The sequence below is a fragment of the Telopea speciosissima genome, chromosome 8 (genome assembly GCF_018873765.1).
Source record: "Telopea speciosissima isolate NSW1024214 ecotype Mountain lineage chromosome 8, Tspe_v1, whole genome shotgun sequence".
Taxonomy (NCBI): domain Eukaryota; kingdom Viridiplantae; phylum Streptophyta; class Magnoliopsida; order Proteales; family Proteaceae; genus Telopea; species Telopea speciosissima.
Genome location: NC_057923.1, coordinates 42,587,841 through 42,613,582, shown reverse-complemented (window position 1 = coordinate 42,613,582; position 25,742 = coordinate 42,587,841). Strand labels below are relative to the sequence as shown.

The 25,742-nt window shown below is 40.4% G+C and overlaps 1 protein-coding gene and 1 long non-coding RNA gene across 8 annotated transcripts in view; one reads left to right on the top strand and one right to left on the bottom strand.

Annotated features, from left to right (window-relative positions):
* Window positions 1-20,607, top strand: part of LOC122671680 (PX domain-containing protein EREL1-like) — a 45,754-nt gene extending 25,147 nt beyond the window's left edge. For all 7 annotated transcript variants that reach the window (XM_043869048.1, XM_043869046.1, XM_043869047.1 and 4 more), the window contains 4 exons: window positions 5,631-5,795; window positions 5,885-6,127; window positions 19,946-20,164; window positions 20,326-20,607. In XM_043869048.1, coding sequence (XP_043724983.1) covers window positions 5,631-5,795; window positions 5,885-6,127; window positions 19,946-20,164; window positions 20,326-20,580 — 882 coding nt within the window. In that variant the 3' untranslated portion in view covers window positions 20,581-20,607. The remainder of the gene's footprint in view (window positions 1-5,630; window positions 5,796-5,884; window positions 6,128-19,945; window positions 20,165-20,325) is intronic.
* On the bottom strand, window positions 11,837-24,759 carry LOC122671682. The gene is made up of 3 exons (XR_006334375.1): window positions 24,745-24,759; window positions 16,562-16,564; window positions 11,837-12,038 (listed from the first exon to the last, which is right to left on the bottom strand). It is a non-coding gene; the product is annotated as an uncharacterized LOC122671682 (long non-coding RNA).
* Window positions 24,760-25,742: the final 983 nt, after the last annotated feature.

Sequence of the window (25,742 nt, the reverse complement as noted above, 5' to 3'; positions counted from 1 at the left end):
GTGATTTCATATATCCCTAACTACTTTACTTTCTATTTTGTCTAAATTAATTATATATTGAGAGACTGCCTGCGTGAAGGTATTCTAATTACCTATCGCAGGCTGCTCTCCTTCTCTCTTGCGGCAACTTCTTCTCCCTCTCTTTCTTCTTCTTCTTTCATCTTTCTTCCTTCACCCCTGATGTGATTAGTTTAATTCTGATTTGCAACATGGTATCAGAGCTATGCTAATCAATCAAGGGTTCTTCAATCCCTTTCTTCTGGTTTCTCCTTCGGTTTCCAGTTTTTTTTTTCACTTTTTTTTTGGTTGTGCAGCCACCGATTGCTGTTCTGGTTTGCTATGGATTAAAGCCTCCTTATTAATGAATGGAGGGCTGTTTTTGATCTCTCTCGATGGAGTTTGGTTGCTGATGGAAGACAACCTTGAAGAATCGATCAGATATCATTCCTGCTACATTTTTTTTTTTCTCTCGATGGTGATGGTTCCTATTATCACTGGGTGCTAATGGCGTGTGGTTCCTATGCCAATCTGGTTCTTAATGATCTTCTTTGAGGTGGTTTTCATGCTGGTTTGAAGATTTTATCAACTTCTCTCTCAGTTCTTCATATTCGAGAAATCGATCTCAACTGGTTTTCTGCTCTCCATATCGATTTTGTTTTTTTTTTGTGAGAATCAATGGTTGCTGCTGGCTGTGTGACTGGAGGATTCTTCTACTGTGGTTGCCACTCTTCTGATCTAGTGACCTCCTTCTGTTGTTCTTCTAGGACCTGCTCTCTTGGTGATGTTCTTCCCCAACTCTGTTTAGTTATTTACTGCACTTGCTGGCTTGCTCTGTATGGTTATTATTTGACTTTTGCTGCAATCTTCATTGCTCCTGTCCATATTATTTGTGTGGTTGATGCTCACCTACTGCTGGATCATCATTCCTGCGTTTTTTTTTTGCACTTGATTTATTATTGTTGCTGTTGGTTCCTGCTTCTGTCCATCTTATTTGTGTGTTATGGGTGACTCTAAGTCTGCTACTACTACCTCTGTTGTTCCACCTTCTGATAATGTGAATGTGACAATTACCTCCATCAAGCTCAAGGGGAGCTCGAATTATTTGTTATGGGCACAGGCCGTGAAAGTGTATATCATGGCCAAGGACAAGCTTCAATATATTACATTTGATCCACCTTTATTCAGTAACAGCAAGTACAGTGAATGGCAAAAGGAGAATGCCATCACTCTCATCTGGGTATGGAATAGCATGGAATCAGATATAGCTGTCAACGTTATGTTTCACACTACAGCCATAGGTGTTTGGGATGATTTGCAAGATACCTATTCTCAAGAGAAAAGTATGAACCGTGTATACGATTTGTATAAAAAACTGTTCCAGCTCCAGCAATCTTGTAAGTCTCTTCAAGAGTACTATTGTTCTTAAGGGCCTGGTTGAGGAGTTGAATGTATTTCAGCCTCTTACTACTGATATTGACAAGTTAAAAGCCCAACGTAATGAGTTCTTTGTCTCCAAATTTCTGGCTGGGTTAAATTCTGATCTGAAGGTTGTGAAGGGCCATTTATTGGTTAGTGAGACAGTCCCTCCACTGGCTGATACCTTCTCTCGTCTCCAGCGTATTGCTCCTCCTACTAAAGCTGATTCCTCCCCCAAGGATAACTCTGCTTTTACTGCTGGTTGTGGTCATGATCGTGGAAGAGGCCGTGGCACAGGGGGAGGTCGTGGTGGTGGTGGTCGTAGTACTGGTGGTCCGTCAGGTGATCGCTCTAATCGACGGTGCAGTCATTGTGGTAAATCTGGTCATACTGCTGACTATTGTTGAGATAAGCATGGCAAACCGGATTGGGCAACCCAATCAGCCAATCATGCAGTATCTGATGGGAATGCTGATATTGTGACCACTGGTGATTCTCGATCGGATTCCACTAGAGGTGGCAGTTCGTCTAGCACTACTCATTGTGATGAGCTATCTCAGATACTGTGGAGGTCGCAAACTCTGGAGGCATCCAGTAGCGGATCCTCCATACCTTTCTCTTTCTCTGCTACCGTTGCTCATGCAAGTACATCTGCCTTCTTCTCCACTACTTCTCCCTGGATTATTGACTCTGGGACTTCTGCTTATATGACTAGTGAGTCTACCTTGTTTACAGCCTTTTTGAATAACTCGGATTCTTCATCTGTCATATTAACAAATGGATCTGTTGCTCCTGTTACTAGATCTGGTACAGTCACTCCCACCTCTTCCATTAGTCTTTCCTTCGTGTTGCATGTTCCTCAGTTTCCATTGAGTCTTCTTTCTGTTAGTCAGCTTACTAAAGCTTTACAATGTTCTATGACATTTTTTCCAACTCATTTTTTTTTCAGGATCTTCACACTAGGAAAACGATTGGTGGAGGGCATGAAAAGGATGGCCTGTACTATCGTACTTTTGGTGCTACTACTTCCTCCATTGCTACTGCGTCTGTTGGTGGTGTGGCTCGTAGTTTGTCTTTATTTTCTTTAGTCCATTCAGACATCTGGGGTCCTTGTTGTGTCAAGAATAAACGTGGTTTTATGTATTTTGTCACATTCATGGACGATCATTCCCGTCTTACCTGGTTGTATCTCCTGAAGGATCGTTCCGAGTTTTTATCTGTATTTCAAGAATTTTATAATGAAATAAATACTCAGTTTGGTGTGTCATAAAGTTTTTCGTTCTGATAATGCATTGGACTATGTACAAAATGAAATTTCTAATTTTTGTGTGGCCCGTGGCATGATTCATCAGACTAGTTGTTCCTACACTCCACAACAAAATGGAGTGGCTGAACGTAAAAATAGGCATCTTCTTGAGGTAGCTCGTGCTATCATGGTCCATATGCATTTCCAAAGCTTTTTTGGTGTGAAAGTGTGTTGATTGCTTGTTATTTGATTAATCGCATGCCCTCTTCTATTCTTGCTGATAGGTCCCCTTTTTCCATTATTTTTCCTGGTACTCCCGCTTTTGCTTTACCCCCATTTGTTTTTGGATGTGTGTGCTTTGTGCATAACTTACATGTCTCCACCGACAAATTTGCTCCTAGGTCTACCAAGTATATTTTCCTAGGTTACTCTCGTACCCAGAAAGGGTACAAGTGTTATGACCCTATCTCTTCCAGATATTTTGTGAGTGCTGATGCCACCTCCTATTCCTACCTTAGTATCGTTTTCCCCTCCTTTGTAGGTGTATCAGCGTCGAACAAGACAGCAGCCCTGCATGAGATTCCTATTGTTCAAGTGGTTTCACCCCCTCCACTTGCGTCCTCCTCTGGTGAAGCTCCGTCTACTTCCTCATCTGATAACTGACGAGTTGCTTTGTGAAAAGGTACACGTTCCTGTACACAGAAGTCTAATGTTGTGTACCCCATTGGCAAGTTTGTGTCCTTATCTCATCTGCTGCCTTTGGTCCATCATTTTGCCTTGTCGTTATCCGCTTCTACTATGCCTAAAAGTCACACTGAGGCCCTTCGTCTTCCTGGCTGGAAGGATGCCATGGATGCTGAAATGGATGCCCTCTTGACCCATAACACCTGGACTCTTGTTGATTTGCCACCTGCTAAGGACCTTATCAAGTGTCACTGGGTTTACACTATTAAGTATCTTCCTGATGGTTCTGTTGAGCGGCTCAAAGCCTGTCTGGTTGCCAAGGGATATACCCAGACTTATGGAGTTGATTATTTTGAGACGTCCTCTCTTGTTGCCCAGCTGAATTCGGTGCGTTTACTTCTTTCTTTGGCGGTGAATTTTGATTGGCCATTATATCAGTTTGACATTAAAAATGCCTTTTTTGTATGGTGTCTTGCAAGAGGAAGTTTATATAGGGCAACCTCCAGGATATGTTGCTCAGGGGGAGGATTATACACGGGTTTGTAAGCTACGGAAGGCTATCTATGGTCTCAAACAATCGCTTCGTGGTTTGAGAAATTCAATGCTACGGTGATGTCTTGTGGCTTTTCACAGTATTCCTACCACTCGATGTTTGTCCGCTGTCGAGATGGTAAGGTGGTTGTCTTGGTCGTCTATGTAGACGATATTATTATTTCTGGTGATGATGAGGCTGGTATTGCAGAGGTAGAAACATATTTACAGTAGCATTTACAGACCAAGGATCTAGGTGATCTTTACTATTTTCTTGGCATTGAAGTTGTGAGAAGTAGGAAAGGTGTCAGTTTATCGTAAAGGAAATATGTGTTGGACCTTTTGTCTGACACTGGCGTGCTTGCTTCAAAGCCAGTGGATGTCCCATGGATCTTCATTTGAAGTTTGGGGTAGATTATGGTGATCTCCTTAAAGACGTGCACCAGTACAGAAGTTTGGTTGGGAAGCTAATCTATCTTACAATTAACAGACCAAACATTTCCTTTGCAGTGGGTGTCCTTAGACAGTTTATGCAGTCTCCTCGGAAGGCTCATTGGGATGGAGTTGTTCGTGTTCTTCACTATTTGAAGGGTGCTCCTAGTAAAGGGTTGATTTATCGTCCTCATAGGCATATGGATCTTGTTGTTTTTCAGATGTTGACTGGGCTGGTTCTGCCACTGATCGTCGTTTGACTACAGGGTATTGTACTTTTGTTGGGGGGTAATCTGGTTATGTGGCGTAGTAAAAAACAAACTACAATTGTTAGGTCAAGTGCTGAAGCGGAATACAGAGCTATGGCTCATACTATTGCAGAGTTGATGTGGCTCAGGTCTCTTCTTCTTGAGATAGGTTTATCTGTGTCGATGCCTATGAAGATGTATTGTGATAACCAGACAGCCATATACATTGCGAGCAATCCGGTCTATCATGAACGGACCAAATGTATTGAAGTGGACTGTCACTTTGTTCGAGATGCTGTATTAAAAAAACTTGCTGAGACCCCATTTGTTTCATCCTCAAATCAGCTAGCAGATATGTTCACCAAGTCACTTTTTGCTCCTAGTTTCGCACCTATTGTAACAAGCTGAGCATGGGAGACCTCTATGCTCCAGCTTGAGGGGGAGTGTTGAAAACTAGGGGTATTTTAGTCTTATATTTTGGATTTTTGGGGTTTTCTGTTATTTTACATCAGTTCTGTCCTTAGTTTGTAAGGTTGTAATAAATAAGGGGTTAGGGGTAATTTCATATATCCCTGTCCCTGACTACCTTACTTTCTATTTTGTCTAAATTAATTATATTTTGAGAGACTGCCTGCATGAAGGTATTCTAATTACCTATTGCAGGCTGCTCTCCTTCTCTCTTGCAGCAACTTCTTCTCCCTCTCTTTCTTCTTCTGTCATCTTTCTTCCTTCAACCCTGATGTGATTAGTTTAATTCTGATTTGCAACATTAGATATGTTTGATATTTTTACACTTCAATTTGCTAGCAGAGAGCTAATATTATATTTTTCCGGACCTGTGAAATATTTGGTCAGAAATGTGAGAAGAGGTTGCTGACTGAATTGATTAAGGGCTCAAACCTCTGCAGTTTCCTTCTGACCTAACCATGGACTTTTCTGTTAGTTATGTTTCTATTATAACCAAGTCCATTGAGCTTGAAAAATGTAGAATACTTGTAATTGCCATGTGATATTCTCATTTTGATTTTAATATCGTGGGCCTGACCAGTTTTATTGTGATTGCACCTTCTCAGGTCAAGGACTTGGATGTGGAACTTGAAAGCACAAAAGAGAAAGGTAAAGAAAATCTGCAGCAAGCCATTTTAATTGAAAGGGAAAGATTTACCCAAATGCAGTGGGATATGGTAGAACTTCGGAGGAAGTGTCTGGAGATGGAGTCAAAATTGAAGTCTGAACAGGTTCTTTTTATGCTCTTGGCAACCCATTCATTGCTAATCACTTGAATTGATGACTGGTGATTCTATAAATGACAATGAGAATATTGCAGGATGAAAAGGTTCATGCAGAGTCAACAAAAGTATCTGCTGTTCAGGAGAAGGAATTGTTGATGCAGGAGTTGGACTTAACTAGAGAACTGGTTCGAAATTTGCAAAAACGTCATGAAGAGCTAGAGCTGAAATCAAAAGCAGATGTTAAAGTTCTCGCTAAAGAGGTTAAATCTCTTAGAAGTTCTCAATCAGATCTAAAGCAGGAGCTTAGTCAATCGCTGAAGGAAAAATCCGAGTTAGAGGTAACTTCATGCTTCTCAAAACTTTTCATGTCTAGGAAGGTCAAGGTTTTTATTAGTTTATTCAGTTTCTCTTCTTCAATTTATGCCTCTTTGAATGTAGTTTATAACTGACACCTTTGAATAAAAGTGAACAGTATCATAATGTGCCAAATATAGGTGCTTGAGTTAGATCATGATGAGGAAGGGTAACATGACTGAAAATATACATGACTCTGCTCTTGCTTGTATTTATGCTATGCCCATGCATGGTTATTTACTTGAATGTGAGCTACCTCCTTGCAAGCTATCATGCTAATGCTCTTGGACACCACTACTGCCAGAGCAATTAAAAGAGGCATTTCTTTGTTGTAATATGCTTCAATTTTCTATTTTTTTCACATCTATTTTTTTGGGCCATAAGATTATTTACGGCTCTTATAAAATTGTAAAGCTTAACATAGATGTGGAAAATCAGTTTTCCTATGAGAAAAGCATGCATTCCTAGCCTCTGTTCTCACCTGTTTTCACACATGAGAAAGGGATTAACAAAAGACTGCATTGGAGAAGCATTCTAAGAGGCATTTCTTTGTCGTAATATACTTCAATTATCTTGAAATTTGTATGCAAGTCCTCGCAGTTTTGTGTTTAACTAGTTTTCTTTTAATAGATGATGTTAATAGTTTTCATTTTTTGGTTTTCCATTTTACTTTTCTTTCCTGTACTTGGGCTATGTTTGGCTGGATTTCGATTTTCCATTTCAGATTGATTTCTTAAAATAAGTCAACAAATAGTTTTTGGTCAAGAAATAGAAATTGTTTGGTTGCATAAGAAATCCATTTTTGTAGTTTTTTCCGGAATCAAGATGCAGAGGGAGAAAGATGAAAATCAGAGCAGCCCAAGGAAAAACTTACAGAGATGTGTAGGAATTGGGTTCAAGCTTTTCCCAGCCCCTTCTCATCAATGGACTCTTGATGTATACGAAGGAGTGCGGTTCGTTCAAGAAATTGATTCTATTCTAGTGAAGAACTAATGATTGCCACCTCCAAGGAACCTGAAGAAGATCTAACCAATTTTGTACTCGAAATCAGAGTGACAAATGAAGAAACAAGTTCGAATTCTGCAATTCCATCCTTCAATTGCACCAGAAGATTCTCTGCGACAAGTATGAGTACTGAAACCAATAAATAACTAAACAAGGCGGAATAGACATTCGGGTAAGGGCTTAAATATAGAGCTCTCATTGAACAAAAACTATAGAGGAAAAAGCATGGAGCTCGAAGAAAAAGTCTGAAACTGTGGGTTTCAGAGTTTAGAGATTTCCATTGAAGGCTTGCCCGACATGGATAAGTACCGCTCCCACTAAACTAAGTTACTGGTAAGAAAAATGGTTGGGTTGGGAGGGGGGGTTTAAGATGAACCCTGGGTTCAGGCTAAACACCTTCCCTGCAAGATTTGGTTGGGGGTAGGTAGGATGAACCCTAGGTGCAGGCTAAACACCCCCCTTGGACAGGATCTAAGTAACCCAAACTATAAAAGTCAATAAAAGTCAACCTTCTTAGATGAAGGTCATACTCTGACAATTTATCACAAATAAATAGAATAACGCTCGTCAGAAGATGGCAATGATCTAACAGTCGGATTTAGAGTAATTAGAAAAGACACAAATCTGAAGTTGATTTTCAGCAAACCAGGGATTTCAAATTAAATCAAGTACGAGAATCAGAAAACCCCCAAACTCTGATAGAGTTTCCCTCTAGGTAGGTTCAATCAAATCTCAAAATATAAAGTAAACCCATCGGCAGGATCATAGTTATCAAGGCGGCAAGGCGACCATGGTGTTTGAGGGTCTTCCTAAGAGCCTTGGCGATAGGGCGGCCGCAAGGCGTTGCCTTGGCGAACAAGGCGTTCTAGTGTTATTTTTTTTATATAACCATTTTATTAGGCACAAATAGCATATTAATTTTTATATAATGCTACTTATATACTTAATAAATATGAAAAAATTGAAGTACATAATCAAGGAATTGCAAAATAGCATAATCACAGAATTACAAAATCAGTGAATCACATAATTACAAAATCAATGAATCACATAATTACTTACATAATGACAGAATTACAGACTCACATAATCACAGAATAAATATTTACTTAATCACAGATTCACAGAGTGCGTAACTTATAATAACAGATGCATTTCATAAATTATACTTAGAAATGCACAATTTACATTGAATCACAGAAATTACAGCAGCAGCCAAAGCTAGAAGAAGAAGATAGAGGAGAAGAAGCTTCAGACGTTCAGGCAGAAAGAGGGTTTCAAACAAAGAGAGGGTTTTCTTGTCCGAAGAAAAAGAAAAGACGAAGAGAGGGTTTCAAGGAGGAATGCCACGGTGCCATCAGATGGACCCACTCAAGTATCCGAAGAAGCATTAGAAGGAAAAAAAGAAACCAGGAACTAGAAGGAGAAGAAGAGGACACCGGAAGAAGAAAAAAAGGGAACAACTAAATACAAGGAGGAGGCCGGAAGAAGAAGAAGAAAAAAAGAAACAAAAAAATAGAAGCTAGAAACAGAGGAGGAGAAGGAGAAGCAGATGAAGAAGGAAAAAAAAAAGGAGGTGGAGGAAGAAACATACAAAGAATCTACTCGACAGCGGCATCTGCGTTATCTTCGTCAGTTGGAGCAGCGTCGAGCTCCATCGAGTTCCCCCTTCAAGTACTTCTTTCTCTTCGACTTCATCTTCGCCAGAGTCGCAGGAGTTGGAGCTTGAGCAGAAAAATAACTGAAACAATCAGAATAATGAAAAGAAAAAAAAAAAAAAAAGAAGAGCTGAGGTTGGAGGAGGGGAAGAAGAAGAAGAGAAAAGGAGAAATTACCGGATAATCGGAGCCAAGTTCATGGTCACTGGAGGCGAGAGTTGGAGCAGGAATCAATGGTTTCATCTTCCTGTGAGCCAAGGCATCATCGAGGGTTAATTTGACTTATGTTTGCCTTTTAGGTGATTCGGTGTGAAGCAGTGTACACTAATAACGTACACAACCCAATAGGAACATAACAAATAGAATAAAAGATTTAAAATAATAATAAAAAATAATACAACGCCTTGACACCAAGGCGCCGATTGCCTTGACTCCACAATTTCCGCCTGGACGCCATGGCGTCGCCAAGGCAACGCCTTGATAACTATGGGCAGGATTAAAAGTAAGGACTAAGTTTCTCTTCACCCATAGAGGATGGATCACCCACCATCCTAGGGTTCACAAACCCCTCCTAAGGTTTTTGTATGTTCCAAAAATACCCTCCTGATACCCATTCCCGCCCTATCCTGCCCCTCAGTGAATGGGATCCCATTCACCGTGGGTGGAGGGAAACTTGGTCCTAAAAGTAATTTGAAAATTCAGATCTGAAATAGAACATAAAGAAGAAAAATAGGAGATTTCTGAAATCAGCAGATCCAAAGCTCAGATCAGGGAGATACCCTGGTCATAGGTCAGTCCTAGGGTGGCCTTGAATGCCCCCAAGTCTCACCTTAAACTGATGAGTTAATCTGTTTCAGGTGATTAAATAAATCTGACTGAAAGTAAGGCTAAAACAGGGGAACCACAGGTCATAAAATCAAATACTTTCTGACAAAATTCAACCAGAACATTATACCCAGGAATATCAGATGAATACTGAGATGAAAACCACTTGGATCAGAGGATCAAAACAAAACACAGCAGGCTCAACCGATGGAAGATTCAAATCAGTACCTTGTTGCAGTAAAACAGAGTATAGAGAAGAGAATAAGTATAACAATGCCTTCCCACCGATTGGATCAGAATCCCACTGTCCAATGCATCACACCAAACTGGATCAGCATCTCACCATGACTAAATCACATAGCATTCTTGAAGAAAATTCAAACTTCATTAATCATAAATTGTTTTTAAGCCTTGGCTCTTACAAGTTTCATATAGCCAACTAAAACAAAATCATAATCTAACTAGGAAAAGCATATCCTGTTGCTAACACACAAAAATAAGAAGCACACTAATGCAAGGAATCCAGATGCAGTATCACTTGGCTGGTTGGACTAGCATGATAGGATTTGGAGACCCAAACCCAAACAAAGCCGGTCTAATGGTTTTTGGTCCAACGAGGGTAGGAATTAGTTATTTAGTAGGTTATTTATTGAAGTCTTTTATTTGTTTTGGGTTGACTATGTAGGAGTTAGATAGAGTTAGAGTTTGAGTGCAAGTTAATTTAGTTTCATAGTCTAACTAGGAGTCTTGTTATTTCTTTCTTTAAATACTTGCATGTAACCCAACAATGGGATAGGGAATTGAATAGAAGTTTGTTGAGTTTACTTTTTGAGAGTGTGTGATTATGTGATCTCTTTCCCCTTCCCTTGCAACTATTCTCTTCTCCTATCGGGCCCTCCTCCAATTTGGTATCAGAGCCGAAGGATCCATTATCCTTCCCTGTCAATCTCTTTCATTTCATTCCCCCTCTTCCCTGATCTCTTTTCTCTGTTACCTTTCTGTTGTGCGCTACCAGCAGTGGGGGAAAAAAAAAACACAGAACCCCTGTGACAGCCATTCTTCCGACTCCAGTGTTAACCATTGTCTCCTTTCAACCTCTCTGTAACAGCGAACCAAAAAATGAAAAGAAAATAAGAAAACCTCATCCCTTCAATATCTCCCCGACCGTCCTCCTCCCGTAAAAATCCATCTCCCTAACCCCATCGTTTCGATTCCCAGCCCTTAGGGTTCTGCCAGCAGCAACCAGAGAGAGAGAGAGCAGGAAAACAGAAAAAAAAAAAAAAAAAAAGGAGAATCGAGAGACTAGAAGATTTTAGAGTAGAAAGATACAAGAAGTCATACCTGGTTTTCGCCTTTCCGCCACGAATCGGCTTTCTGGAGTGGAAGCCTCCCTTCCTTGTGTCAAAACCTCCATCGAAGTCACAAAAGTCTTCCATTTTCTTCACGTTGTCTTCCCCACGTCAAAGCCTTGACTGTTTTGGAGTAGCAGAACCCAATTAGGAGACTACACTCGGTAACACCCAAAAGCCCACAACTTCTCTTTTAAAACCCCATGATTCCTCTTTTTATTTGTGTCTTTTCCTTTTTTTTAATTCCCTAAACTGCCCTCCCCTTTTAGTCTAATTTTGATTCACCCCATACTTTCACTTTTTTCCAACTTTTTCCCTTTTCCTTAATACATGATATACTCCACAGTACACTCTTGTGTTCTTTTCCTTTTAGTTTGAACTTCCATTATTTTACAACTATGTCATCACCGTATAAATTTCTACTTATTTACTGTTTTGCCATTATCCTTTGAGTGTTCTCTTGCTTATCAACCATGGTAGCCAACAGTGAGATTGTTCAACAGCTTAACTCATACAAAGGTGAAACTGATACAAAATCTGACACCCTCATTGGACGTATCAATACCCTTACCGCAACCATCAATTCCATTCAGGCAATGATGGAATCTACGCAAGCTTCTATTGACCGACTAGTAACTTCAAATAATGGTATAGTCCCATGCTAGTAGGTGATTCTTCCCTCCTCATGGCACACCACCACCCCCACGTTATGGAGTTGGCCGTTATGATGATTATGGAGCTGAAAAAGCAGCAAAGCTGGACGTCCTTGATTTTTATGGGGATAAGAATCTAGAGCAGTACCCTGACTGGATTCACAGTTTAGAGATTTTTTTCGATGGTATGGTTTGATTGAGGTCAAAAAAGTATTATTTGCAAAAGCTAAATTGAAAGGCACAGCTCGAGTCTGGTGAATCAAGCAACAACAACGAAATCGAACCCGAGTCATTGGTTTAGTTACTACTTGGGTTGAAATGCATGAAGTCCTGAATAAGAGATTCTTGCTTACCGACTACAAGCAGCGCATGCACCTTAGGTTTGGACAGTTGAAACAGCACAACCTAACAGTTGAGGAGCTTGTGGCCGTCAAAGTATGCTAACGCAAAACGGTGCTCTATGATCAGCTCGATCACTGGGAGAGAGTGGTCTACAAGCAGCTCGACCGTAGGGAGAGAATGGGCGTTATTATGCCATTCGATCTGATTTTGAGTGGGATGAAGAAGTATTAGTGGCACAATTCCGCAATGGTTTGCACCCTCAAATTAGTGCTGCTCTAGCATCCAGTCGACTGCCTACAATGGAAGCTGCAGTACAGGTTGCATATTAGGTTGAAGAATGTCTGAAACGGACTTATATTCGAAGGAATTTTCTAGACACTTTTCCTAGGAGTAACAGTTACCGTTAGCAGCAATCTTCCCCCCCAAGAAAAGTCATTCAGCAAGCCACAAGCTACTAGTTCATCTATGGCATCCTCACAGCCTATCCGACCATATCCTCCACCTCGTCATGATTTTGACATGGTATCTTCACGCCCTAGCAAACCGTATTCTCTACCTTGGCGTGGTTTCGATAAATCTTTTATGATTCCAAACTGAGTCCATTTAGTGTTTTGCATGCAAAGGATATAGACATGTAACTACTCAGTGTCTCAACCGTTTGGTGGCCTATATTGATAAGGATTCTTTTATCCCTATTGTTCCAAAAGAGCACCTTGGTGTTGAGAAAGTTGATTTATTGTCGGAGCTTGGCCCAGGTGAAGTCAATTGACAATGATGAGGAGCTACATCCTTGTTATGTTCTTCATCATATTCTGACCACCCACAAAGTCACTGAGGATGAATATTGGCGCCGTTGTAGTATCTTTCAGACCTGTGTAAAGTGCAATGGCCATTTATGTAGTCTGGTGATTGATGGAGGTAGTTGAACTAATGTCTTCTTTGAAAAAGTTGTTTGTAAGTTGGGATTGCAGACAGAGCCACATCCAACTCCTTACAAAGTTGCATGGGTGAACAACACTAATTTCAAGGTTACAGATACGTGTTTACTCACCTACTCTATTGGAGAATCCGTGGATACAGTACAGTGTGACTTCCTATCTATGAAGGTTTGTCATATTCTTCTTGGTCGACCGTGGTTGTTTGATAAGAAGGAACAACATTGCGGGTATGCGAATACCTACTCCTTCAAGCACGACAACAAAACCATGAAGTTTCTCCCCGTTAAGGATCTCCCTGACATTAAACTCCAGAAAGTAGCGGGATCGTTCCTCCTCCAGTGTGTTGCTTTAGACGGCCTCCTTGTTCCTTTTCCAAACTCGACGGAGTCGAGTTCTTTTTAGAGGAGGAGAATTGATGTAGTATCATTTGGCTAGTTGGACCATCATGATAGGATTTGGAGAACGAAACCCAAACAGAATATAGGTCCAATGGGTTTTGGTCCGACAAGGGTTGGAATTAGTTATTTAGTAGGTTATTTATTTAAGTCTTTTATTTGTTTTGGGTTGACTACATAGGAGTTAGATAGAGTTAGAGTTTGAGTTTGCAAGTTATTTTAGTTTCATAGTCTAACTAGGAGTCTTGTTATTTCTTTCTTTAAATACTTGCACATAACCCTACAATGGGGATAGTGAATTGAATAGAAGTTTGTTGAGTTTACTCTTTGAGAGTGTGTGATTGTGTGACCTCTTTCCCCTTCCCCTGCAACTATTCTCTTCTCCTATCCGGCCCTCCACCAATTACTTCTGACGCAAGGTGAGGGAATTCAAAGCCAATTAAACAACATAGAATTAAAAAGAACTAATTAACTAAGCCTAATCCCATATGGTTACCTTCTATCCATATTTTAGGCCCATTAAAGTGGTCCATTACAATGAAAACACATGGGATCAAAGGCCCAATACATATGTAACCCAACCCAAAGCTTATGTCCAATAAAATAAGAGATGGCTTCTCTGCATCAATTCTCCTATGGTTGAAAAAAAACTTGATCTTGAGTTTTGCAAAATGGAGGAATCAACTTTGTATGGTGAACATCTTCAAACCATAACAGTACTCTCGCAGCTCGTGGATGTTACGAATAAAGTCTTCAAGGCGTGGAGCTTTCTCCTCAAAGAACTCTGGTGCCATGACAAACTCTACGTGCTCAATCTCTGAATCAGCATCAATCTTGAATGTCATATCCATAAAGTCCTCAACTTTGGGAGCCTTCTCATTGAAGAATTGAGGCACAAACTCTACCTCTTCGTGATCATCACAGTTAATTTTGATCACTCCAGCTTTGTCTTCAACTTCATTTTCTTTGACTGCTTCCTTTATTTTCTTCTTTGATTCAGCACCCAAAATACTAGCAACCACATTAACCTTATAAATTGGCATCCCACTGTCATACTCATCCGATAGTTGGTCTTCAGGATGAAGTCCATCATTGATTTCAACATCTTCCCCAATATGTCGGGCAGCAACAACAGCATTTGTAGTCTGTTCTTTCTCTGGACAGAATTTGGCGAAGTGTCCATACTTATAGTGGTAGCACTTTGTGTGGCTGTTTACATTCATTGGAGCCTTCTTTTTATCAAAATATAAGGGAGTGTTGTTCGGTCTACCCGTGAATGGAGGTGGTCGAGTGGTAGCTGGTGGTCTCCTGTACTCCCCGGCTTGATTTCCATATGATGGAAATCTTCAGCATATCTTCTGCCTCTAATGCCCTGTCCTAACAGTCGTGAAGATCATAAACAACAGCTGTTCCCATTGCCTTTCTTACTTCTGGTCACAGCCCAAGTTTGTACCAAACTATCAGATGCATATCTTCTTCCACTCCTAGCCATGACAACACATACTATCAATTTATTTGTGTATTCAGACACATGCAATGCACTCTGCCAGAGTGTGTTCAGCTGATCATGTAGACAAAGCACAAAAGACTGTGGAAGGTACTTGCTCTTGATATCAGCTTTCACGTCTCCCCAAGTTGCGATAAGTGTGCCCCTCTCCGAATGTCCCTGCCCTGTATTCTCCACCACTGTCTGGTTGGTCCAACAAGTTTAGTCTTGACTAACTTGATTTTCTAGCTTCTGCAATGTCGTACAAGTCAAAGTAATCATCAATCGTATTGACCCGGTCAAGGAATACCTGTGTATTGAGCATTCCATTATACTCCCACTCCAGCTTTACCTTCTATGAATAATCATGCCACCTAGATGGAAAACCTAGTTGTGGCCGAAGTATGTCCTCATGTGATCCTCAAATGTACCCTGAGGTGCCTGTGGTGTAAAATTTCTTTGTGGCAGCCTTCCCTGGTGTCGATTGGTGTTCTGAGATGTAGCTGGTGTAGGGTAATACTCACCTCTTTGATCCTCTGGAGTGGGCTGTTGTGGTGACAAGTTGTCAACACCTGGTTCAGATCATTGTTCATAAATACTACCTCAACAGATAAAGCTTTGGATCATATCAATCAGTTGTTGCATTGATCCTTGATCTCCTCTAGGGTTAGTAGTTGGAGTAGCCATAGCTCTGATAACAATTTGGTGGAGGGTAGGTAGGATGAACCCTAGGTTCAGGCTAAACACCCCTCAGACAGGATACCAAGTAACCCAAACTAGAAAAGTCAACCTTCTCAAATGAAGGTCAAACTCTGACAGTCAATCACATAGAAATAGAATAGACACTCTTCAAAAGATGACAATAATCTTATGGTCGGATTAAGAGTAATTAGAAGAGACAAATCTGAAGTTGAATTTCAGCAAACCAGAGATTTTAAATAAAATCAAATCTGAGAATCAGAAAACCCCTGAACTCAGATTGAGTTTCCCTCCTGGAAATATTAAGTAAATCCAACAGCCGGATTAAAAGTAATTTGAAAATTCAGATCGAAATAAAACATAAAACAGAAAAATAGGAGATTTCTAAAATCAGCAAAACCAAAGCTCAAATCAGGGAGATACGCTGGTTGAAGATGAGTCCTAGGGTTGCCTTGAATGCCCCCAAATCTCACCTTAATTTGATGAGTAATCTGTTTCAGGTGATTAAATAAATCTGACTGAAAGTAAGGGTAAAACAGGGGAACTGCAAGTCATAAAATCAAGTACTTTCGGATGAAATCCAACCAGAACAGTATACCCAGGAATAACAGATGAATATTAAGACCGAAACTAGAGGATCAAACAAAACACAGCAGGCTCAACTGATGGAAGATCCAAATCAGTACCTTGTTGCAGTAAAACAGAGTACAGAGAAAAAGAATAACAATAACAATAACTTCCCACCAATTGGGTTAGAATCCCACTGTCCAAGGCTTCAGACCAAACAAGATCAGCATCTCACCGTGACTGAATCGCACAGCATTCGTGAAGAAACTTCAAACTTCATTAATCATAAATTGTCTCTGAGCCTTGGCTTTTACAAGCTTTATATAGCCAACTAAAACAGAATCATAATCTAACTAGAAAAAGCAAATCCTATTGCTAACCAACAAAAATAAGAAGCATACTAATGAAAGGAATCCTTCTCACGAAAGGTGAAGGAGTTCAAAGCCTATTAAACAACTTATAATTAAAAAGAACTAACTAACCCTAATCCCATACGCCTACTTGCTACCCATATTTTAGTTCCATTATAATGAAAACACATGGGATCAAAGGCCTAATACATGCATAACCCAACCCAAAGCTTATTTCCAATAAATTAAGCCCGTTAGATTTTTTATCTTCTTCAAAAAATCGGAGTCAAGAGAGAAGGTACTGGTTACAGACTGATAGGGTGAGGTTGTACCAAATTTCGAACAACTCGAGCCTTAGGGCAGGCCGGCAGGGCGGGGGAGAGGGCATTGTGTAGGGGCAGAGTGTTATGATCAGTATAATTAGAAGAATAGTAGTTAGAGATTGGGATTAGATTAGCTAGATTGTTGGGTAATTACTTAAGTGGTTTGTTAAGTAGTTAGCTAGGGTTGGGTTGTATTGCCCTATAAAAGGGAGCTTCACTGTATTAGTTGGGTATGAATGAAGAAATTAGTAAATAGCTCTCTCCTTTCTCAATCCCCCATTCTAGGAGGCTGCCCCCTCGAAGTGGCATTATCCCTTCTCTTTCTTCAACTTAATTTCTTTCCCAGTTCTCTCTTTGTATCATTTATGCTTTCACTGAGAGACTCGGCAACCCCCATGGCCGACGGACTCCGCCTCACCCCATCCTCCACCTCTGTTTCACCACCTCCATCCATTGTGCAACAAGCGATATCCAATCTTCTTCTTCGTTTCACGCCCATTCCTCCACCACCACCGGAACAAGCGCTACGCATCCTTGCATCTTCTCCACCTCAAACCACTGTTCTTCCCTGCCCTTCTCAATCACCAGAAAGGCGCATGGGTATTATCTTTCGTTCTGCAAACGTTTTTCCAATCAATACCACTCAACCTGGGACCGTCCTCTTCGATTTTCCCAGATTTGATAGCATAGATCCATTGGAATGAATTTTTACAGCAGAACAATTCTTTGAGTGCCACAACACTCTGGACGATCTGCGCCTGCTGGTTTCTTCTGTTCACATGCATGGCAGGGCCTTCCAATGGTTCCAGTCAATGCACCGCACCAGCCAGTTCAGCACTTGGCCGGCGTTCACAAGGGCATTGGAGCTCCGTTCTGGTCCTTCGGTGCTTGACGAATTTTCCATGGAGCAAGGCGATGATTCCATCACTGTGTTGGTTGAAATGGATGACTCAACAACTACGATCCCTACCGTCATGGACCAGATTCCAGATCAGCAGGAATCTGGAAACGATTTTCCAGATGCAACAATGGAGCTTCCTTCTTCGTCCTCTGTTCTACCATCACCGCTGGCAGTCGCTTCCCCGCCGCCGATACCCGAGGTCTCAGCTTCGTTGCAAGATTTCATGCTGCAACATTCAATCATTTCAAGCTTCGTTGGAGCAACAGATGTTTCAACGGTTGCTGTTGCAGAACCCAATCGCATCACGCTTAAAGGCGTGTTGATTTCAATGGGTGATGTTGCAGGCTTCTTGGGTTTTCTTTCCAATCCACCATGGCCATTGCCGACGGCTCTAGGAATCGTTTGCAACACCGTCTCACAACGGCTTTCCCACTTAGCATCCCTTATTGGCACTCTCCACCACCATACGCGTGCGACTGGGAGCGCTGGAGAATGGAACCCTCGGCCACCACCAGAGCCGGCACCACCTTTGGGCTTCTACCTAAGCGCCATCGGGTTCTGGGCGATGCAGTTGTGTCTTCCCGAGACAAGAAGCCCTCGAAGCCCTATACCAAAAAGTGGGTCCTCGATGAGGATCCTGATGAAACCAAGGGATTTGGTTGGGACTTCGATCCCCTAAATCGACATCAACAATCGTCATAACCTTAAGTGTTCATTTTCACGGGTGACTGCTCCATTACCTCAGCCGGACTCACCGACGCTGATACCGTGGATCGAGTTCGATTGCATTCCAAGACAGGGTCGATGATTCGATTTCGTTCCTGCCAAACCAGAGGAAAGCGACGGATGTCTCACAGTACGATTCCGGCACCGGAGAAACAGATAAGATGTATCAGTGCGGGAGACACAGGAGTTCGTGGAAGGTTTGAGAGAAGCGAAGGTTGGGCCGAGTTGCAGCATTGGTGGGGAGGGGGGAATTGCCGTTCTCGACTCCACCGTTCTGGCCATCAACGATTGCAGCATTGATGGGGAGAGGAAAGTAAGAGAGAAAATTAAGGAAGAGTGGAGAGAAAAGAAAGAGAGGAAAGTAAGAGAGAGGAGGGAGGTATTAACTAATTTCTTCATTCATACCCAACGAATACAGTGAAACTCCCTTTTATAGGGCAATACAACCCAACCCTAGCCAACTACTTAACGAACCACTTAATTAATTACCAAACAATCTAGCTCATCTAATCCCAATCTCTAACTACTATTCTTCTAATTATACTGATCATAACATTGCCAACCCCTTCAGAGAACCTTGTCCTCAAGGTTCTGCTGCATACAACCGGCACACCAAACAATCCATAACCAGTATTGCTGGGGTTTTAAGCCCTCGAGCCTTGAATCAGTTTTATCAGCCGCTGGCACAGGGCTGAGTTGGGTCTGGACCCTCATGCCGTTCTTTCAGTTGCGGATGGCGCAACTTTTTGGTGTCAACTCGGCTTAATTTGGGTGGCTCTTCTCGGTTATGGATTGCTTGGTGTGCCAGTTGTATGCAGCTGAACCTTGAGGACAAGGTTCTCTGAAGGGGTTGGCAATGTTATGATCAGTATAATTAGAAGAATAGTAGTTAGAGATTGGGATTAGATTAGCTAGATTGTTGGGTAATTAATTAAGTAGTTTGTTAAGTAGTTAGCTAGGGTTGGGTTGTATTGCCCTATAAAAGGGAGTTTCACTGTATTCGTTGGGTATGAATGAAGAAATTAGTTAATAGCTCTCTCCTCTCTCAATCCCCCATTCTAGGAGGCTGCCCCCTCGAAGTGGCATTAGCCCTTTTCCTTCCCAGTTCTCTCTTCGTATCACAGAGTGGGGGTGGGGGAGAGGGGGTTGAGCAGGGGCAGGGTTGGAGGTGGGGGAGAGGGCAGGGCAGGGAGGGGGAGGGGGTGTTGCACCGGGAGCTAGGGGTGGGGTTGGGGAGGGAGCAGGAGTAGGGTTGGGGTGGATGAAAATAAGAGAGAGAGAGAGAGATTTGGAATAGCTTTCCAGCTAATTCCAAATTTCAGATTCTGACGATTTCTATTTCCAATAAATAGTGTGTAAAAATCATATCAAATACCCAAAAAATTTTGAAATCATCCCCTGAATGTGAAATTGAAATCCAACCAAAAAATCTTTGATTGTATTTTTATATTATTTGTGCAAACAGAAAGAAAGAAATAATAAGCTGCATTTTGTTCCATTTCTGTGTATACGCTTGGTTTCTTCAAGAATGGGTGTGTCCTTGAACTGGATAATCCTGACTGTGTTTTGTTATTGATATTATCAGAAAGTTCTTGGAAGGGAAAAACAAAGGAAGGAAAATGCGCAAACCGCTAGTGCAAAGCTGCTAAATGAATGTGGAATTCTTCGTAATCGGCTTCAAGAATGCAGTGTTAACTTCCTTGTGGAAGAGGAAGATAAATTCACTGTGGATTCCTCTTCACTGTCAGATGCTTTGGATCTCTTGGCAACATCCGACAACAGAATTGGCCTCTTAGTTGCAGAGGTATCATTCATATCAATCATATCTTAGCTCTCATTTTGGTTTAACATCATTCCCTCTTAGGTATGTTTAAGAGGTTTTTTTTTTTCCTTTCTCCATTTGTGGCCTCTAATATTTTCATTGTTTTTTTCTGCCTCTAACTTGTTTATACAAAATTTAATCAGGCACAACTTCTAGCACAAGACGATGAAAATGCTGTCTCTTCTGCAAGTATAGATCACACTATGATTGGGAATGATTTAACAACAGATGATCAGGTGAAGAAGATGCTGACAGATATCTTCATTGACAATGCCAGGTTAAGGAAACAGGTCAACTCTGTGATCCGCTGTGCTCTGAAGACAGTAGTTATGCCAGAGAAAGATGCTGGAGAGGAAGAATCGAGTAAAACAGTACTGAACAGGTTCTTAGAAAGATGAAATTTGGGTAAAATGCCATAGGTTGTTTCTTCTGTTCTACTCTCTGTGGTTGATCCGGTAAACGTGCAGGAGTCGGCTGCAGTTCTTGGTGAATGCTGATGCAGTCACCTTGTAATTTTGTGATTTCATATATAATTATTATTAGCCTTGGGGAACACTGCTGTAATGTTATTTTTGAAAAATCTCCTGCCCCGTTCCCCACTGTTTTTATGTCTTTCTTTCTTGCCGAAGTAATAAAAAAGAAAAGAGGAAGAGGATTACCATGTACGAAATGAAACGTCCCTTGGAACTTCTCCGAGTTGGAATTCTACCCAAAAAACTCTTACAGTGGTAGTATTCATAGGCTACCCATTTGTACCCAAGGGTGTCGATTTTGAACCAAAAATGAAAAGCGAACTGAGAACAGGCCAATGAAACTAGACTGAATCTAACTGATTAGTAATTATATTCGGATTTGGTTTGTTAGGCTAGTGTAGAAATTTTTTGTCACTTCAATTTAGTTTTTGAACAATAAACCGATAAGGCGATAACAGAAGGGTGTGTGCTGGGTATGTTGTCAGTTTTTGGTAAGTTAGCAGTTTACATGAATCATAGGCCTGGACACAAGAGAGCAAAGGGGTCTTTTCCATCAGGGGAGGAGAGAGGAAGACATATGCTGGGCACCCTGGTGGCATGCCCAGCCTTTTCCCTAAATCGAATAATTGATTACTGATTAATTGAAAACAAACTGATTATGGCTTCGGAATTTGGAAGCCTTAATAATCGTTTTGGTTTTGGTTCTTGTTGGACCGAGCCTGCCTTGAATCCGAACAGGACCTGGGATGAGATACCTTGGTCTAGACGGTTAGGGCTGGGAATTTTTGGTCCTAAGTCAAGGCCAGGCCAAGCAAATGTTGAGGCTTGGGCTGAGCCGGACCTTTCTTCTTCTTTCAAGATTTCATTACTAGATTACTTCAATCAATCAAGACATGACAAAACGCAGTTGCGTTCACTAAAGAATTTAGTTTTTATACCCATTTTGCCTTATATGTATAACACTTCAGAAAATATCAACATCAATTGGTCATAGCTAATTGTTCTCCTAGTAAAAGAATAACCATGATCATCAAAGTTTGATGGTTATCCAATTATTATTGGGTGTATCTTAGCTAATTGGAATGGTGATGCCACATTGGGAATTATCAACAGTATTAAAGAAATTAGAAAAGAACATTATAACATTCGGATTTTGGTTATATAGGAACCGCGCAGGAAGCAGAACCAAAAGGGCATCTACTCGGACTGCAACAAATAGGTTCCTTGCAAGGCGTGTTTCTAAACATTTGGATTGACTCTCTTGATCTGGTTACCTGGTTCACTCAACCCACCAAACACTGGTCTCTTGGGCTCTCTTCACAGATCTATGGGACATTAAATCTATTTTGGACTCTAGATTGCATTTTTGTATTTGTAAAAAAGATAGGACTTTTGTTCAGTATGCAAATGATACGGCTATAAAAGCCAGATGTAATAGATCTAGGATGTATGTTTCAGACTTATCCTTGCTTTAATATATTTCTTAATCATTTCTATAAAAAAAAAAACAAAAAAAAACAAAAAACTGGGTAAGAATAAAAACGTGGAAGAGGGGAATAATGGAATAAAAAAAGAATCCAAACCATGCATCTCCCTTCCCCCTTCCCCATGGTTAGGGTCAATCAGGTCAGCCCGGCCTGGCTTGAGGGTGTGTCAGGGTTGGATTTTTTAGGCTCTGAGTCACAGCCGGGCAAGGCCGGGCTGTGCTTAGACCCAGCTAAGGGAACTCAGGGTTGGGCTGGGGTTTTGAAAAGCGTAGCCCAACCCAACTCTGTTGTAGCCCTAATAGAGACGAATTGTTGACTGAACCGAAACTTAAGCGATTTGCACCCTTAGTACTCTTATATGGACCCTCAAATTTAAAAAATGCAACTTGTTTTCTTTTTCCACCAAACCCTGCAGTTGCAACTGTTGGCGAACTCTATGATGGAGAAGACAAAATCCCTCCTTTCTGACCAAGGTTTAAAAATTTGGAATTGGGATCCGGATCGGGATCAGTCTTGGCCAATTCTGATTGATATATATATATATATATATATATATAGAGAGAGAGAGAGAGAGAGAGAGAGAGAGTGGGTGGGTGAAGGGGAAGAGGATGAGGATAGGGGAGAGAGGGATTAGATAGGGAGGGAAGCTTGGAGCTTGTGGAGTTGACAAATTATTTTTATTTTTGGCCTATTCGATAGAAAAAATTATTGTAGTTGGGCATGAAACCTAAACAACAAAATGATGGAGTAGCAATATTGGGGGCGGATTTTGCAAGAAGATTCAGCTGGCTCACCAGTTATCAGATTATAATTATTTCTTTCTTTGTATGGTGGGTTTTGCCTTTTGTTTCGGTTGGTTTGTGAGTGTTCTATGTTCCTTGGGCTGGAGTAAGGCGGGTTATGTTCCACCAATTGTACTTTGATTTTCTTTCATCAGTAATAAAATTTTAGGGGTTTCCCCGGGTCCCAGATAATATTCGGAGGTTAACAAAAAAAAAAAAACAAAAAAAGAAGAAGAGTTACCTATGTGTTTACAACAGCATAGATGCATACCAATGTAATCATAATTCCAAAAAAACTACAAATTCAAGTTATTAATCAAAAGGCAAGAGAGTAAGAGGGAAGTGAGGAGTACTTAATAAGGAAATCTTGAAATTTATTAAAGGAATATTTATATTACTATTCATCAATAAGTTTTGTTGCATCCTCGTTGGGTATGTCAATGAAACAATTTACCAACTGCCACACAGATCTGTTTGGATATGTCAGGTAGTTTCTTTGTTATCAAATAAAAGATTGATATATAGAGCCAGTAAGAGAAACAAGCTTGTAAGTCTGATCGCTTTCTTTCTCTATTGGCTTCAACAAGTTATGTCCCCGTGGGCCGTGGCCTTTGTTTGCCCAGTGTTGCATTTAAGAAGCATAAAATAGGGATAAGTTATAACATGAACTTAGCTGAAATATAGATATTGTAAAGGATGAATAGCAAACTGAAAAGGAGAATAAAAAAGTAAAGTAATGCTTCCACTGAAATTTACCAGTAGAACCAATTAGGGGCAATCAGTGAGATGAAGAAATGGCAACTAAAGTGATTTGTTAATCAAAGCCCATTGCCAAGAAAAATTTATACAAGCATAGTGTCATGCTTGACCAACCAAGTATCAAATGTTGAACAAAAATTATCAAATCTGTTTCACTTTCTCCAAGCAAGAATAGAGCATCTTCTGTTCCAATAGACTTGACTCTACCATTGTCAGTTCCCAGTTCCCAAACCCAATGAAGAACTTAGACTGTGAATACCAACAATCTTTAGATTGATTGACCTGTCCATCTCAATCCATTTTTCATGCAGCCTCTCTTTCACTCCTTGCACCTAAAAGGTTTACATGCATGTAAGAACTGAAATCCACATAAAAAGAGGAGTCTAAGCATCTTTAGCTAAATTTTTTTTAGGAGTAAGTAAATCTCCATCATGTGGATAGAATTACAATATACTCCGACCTGCACAACAAAAAGCCAAAATACAATCAAAAGATGACCATCTTAGCAAATAGGGAAGAGAACCAAGACTTTGATCCATGCCAGTCAAAGCCATCAAAAGAATCTAAGTACCACCTCAGAATTAGCAGTCAAGCAACTTACCCAGCTATTTTGTATATTGAGAATTTAATCCTTATTTTGCTTATCCTATCCTTTACTTCCTCTAAACCAATTAACCGGTTTGTATTTTGCCTTTTAGGCTCCATTTGTTTCCAAGTAAAATGACAAATTGAAAAATTTCAGATAAACCATTTCTAGGCAGATTTTATCAATATCTCGGAATAGAGTTGAATATCGAAACATGATTTGTGAAGTTGAGCCCATTTAGTTGGTATAAGGCTTAGTAGAGTTGAGTTGAGTTGATTAAATTAATGCAAATTTTACCAAGAAATTTTCATTTTAATATATGATCATAGAAAATATAGGTGCAGAGGCATGATGCAATATCCCAAAGGAACATTTGGCTGCAGATCAGCAGAAGAAACATGATGATTCCAGAATTTTTCTTTTGAAGGTGTGAGGGAAAGATAAAAAGAGAAGAATTGTGTATCTAATATGGCACACCGTTTAAGAATATTTAAAAAAAAAATCAACAAAGATGAGCAAATCTAAACTTCCATGCTCTATAGGATGGCATCCATGAAACATAAACCTTAGGAACTTGAGAGAGGAAGAGAAGTTACCGGGTAGCTTAGTCAGTGAGGTCTTGTGTTGGCCATAGCAGAGATCTTCAATCGCTTCACCTGTGCACTATGTGACATATATCATAATCGAATTGATTTTTGATGATATTATGAAGGTATTTTGTTGGTGGGAGTGGGGATGGGAGTTGGGGATTTATCCCTCTACGTCTCTATCACAGAGGTGGACAAAGAAGGAGGTCATAGGATGAAATCTGATGAAGACTGACTGATTGCGAGAAGCATGACTCCGTAGATGAATTGATGAAGATAATAGGAGGTTGGGGATTTATCACTCATGGTATAGAGCCAAAATCCAAGTACTCCCTTTGTTCCCTTTTTCCTAATTAAATTTTGTAGGCTTCTTTAACAGAATATAAAAAGTTGGACCAAATTAAGACATTTTCAAAGTGCACACAATATATCTAGCTATCACCACCAGATTAAAAGCAAGCCTTGTATTTGACATGAATTTGATACATTTAACCAAAATGCAAAGAGAAACTAATGATTATGTAAGAGGCATAATAGAATCTAAAATAGACCTCACTAATAAACAATGGTTGAGGAGAGACTACCTCCATTACGGAGGTTTGTACATAAGACTTTATTGATGTGGGCATCGATCAGGTTGGTACAAAGACCTCACATAATGGAAGTTGGGAGAGAATGGATTTACTGAGATGGAAGTTTCAACACTATCCTCCATTATCAAATCATCCACAAAGTAATTGATAATTTCCTTGAGAATATTAAAAGAAATAACTTGTGGAATCTAAAAAAAAAGAAAAAGAATTCAAAATCAAAAGGAATAATATCGCTACTTTTTAGCATTAAACTTCACTTATATGACTGAGAGAGGCGCAGGTGATGACACCAA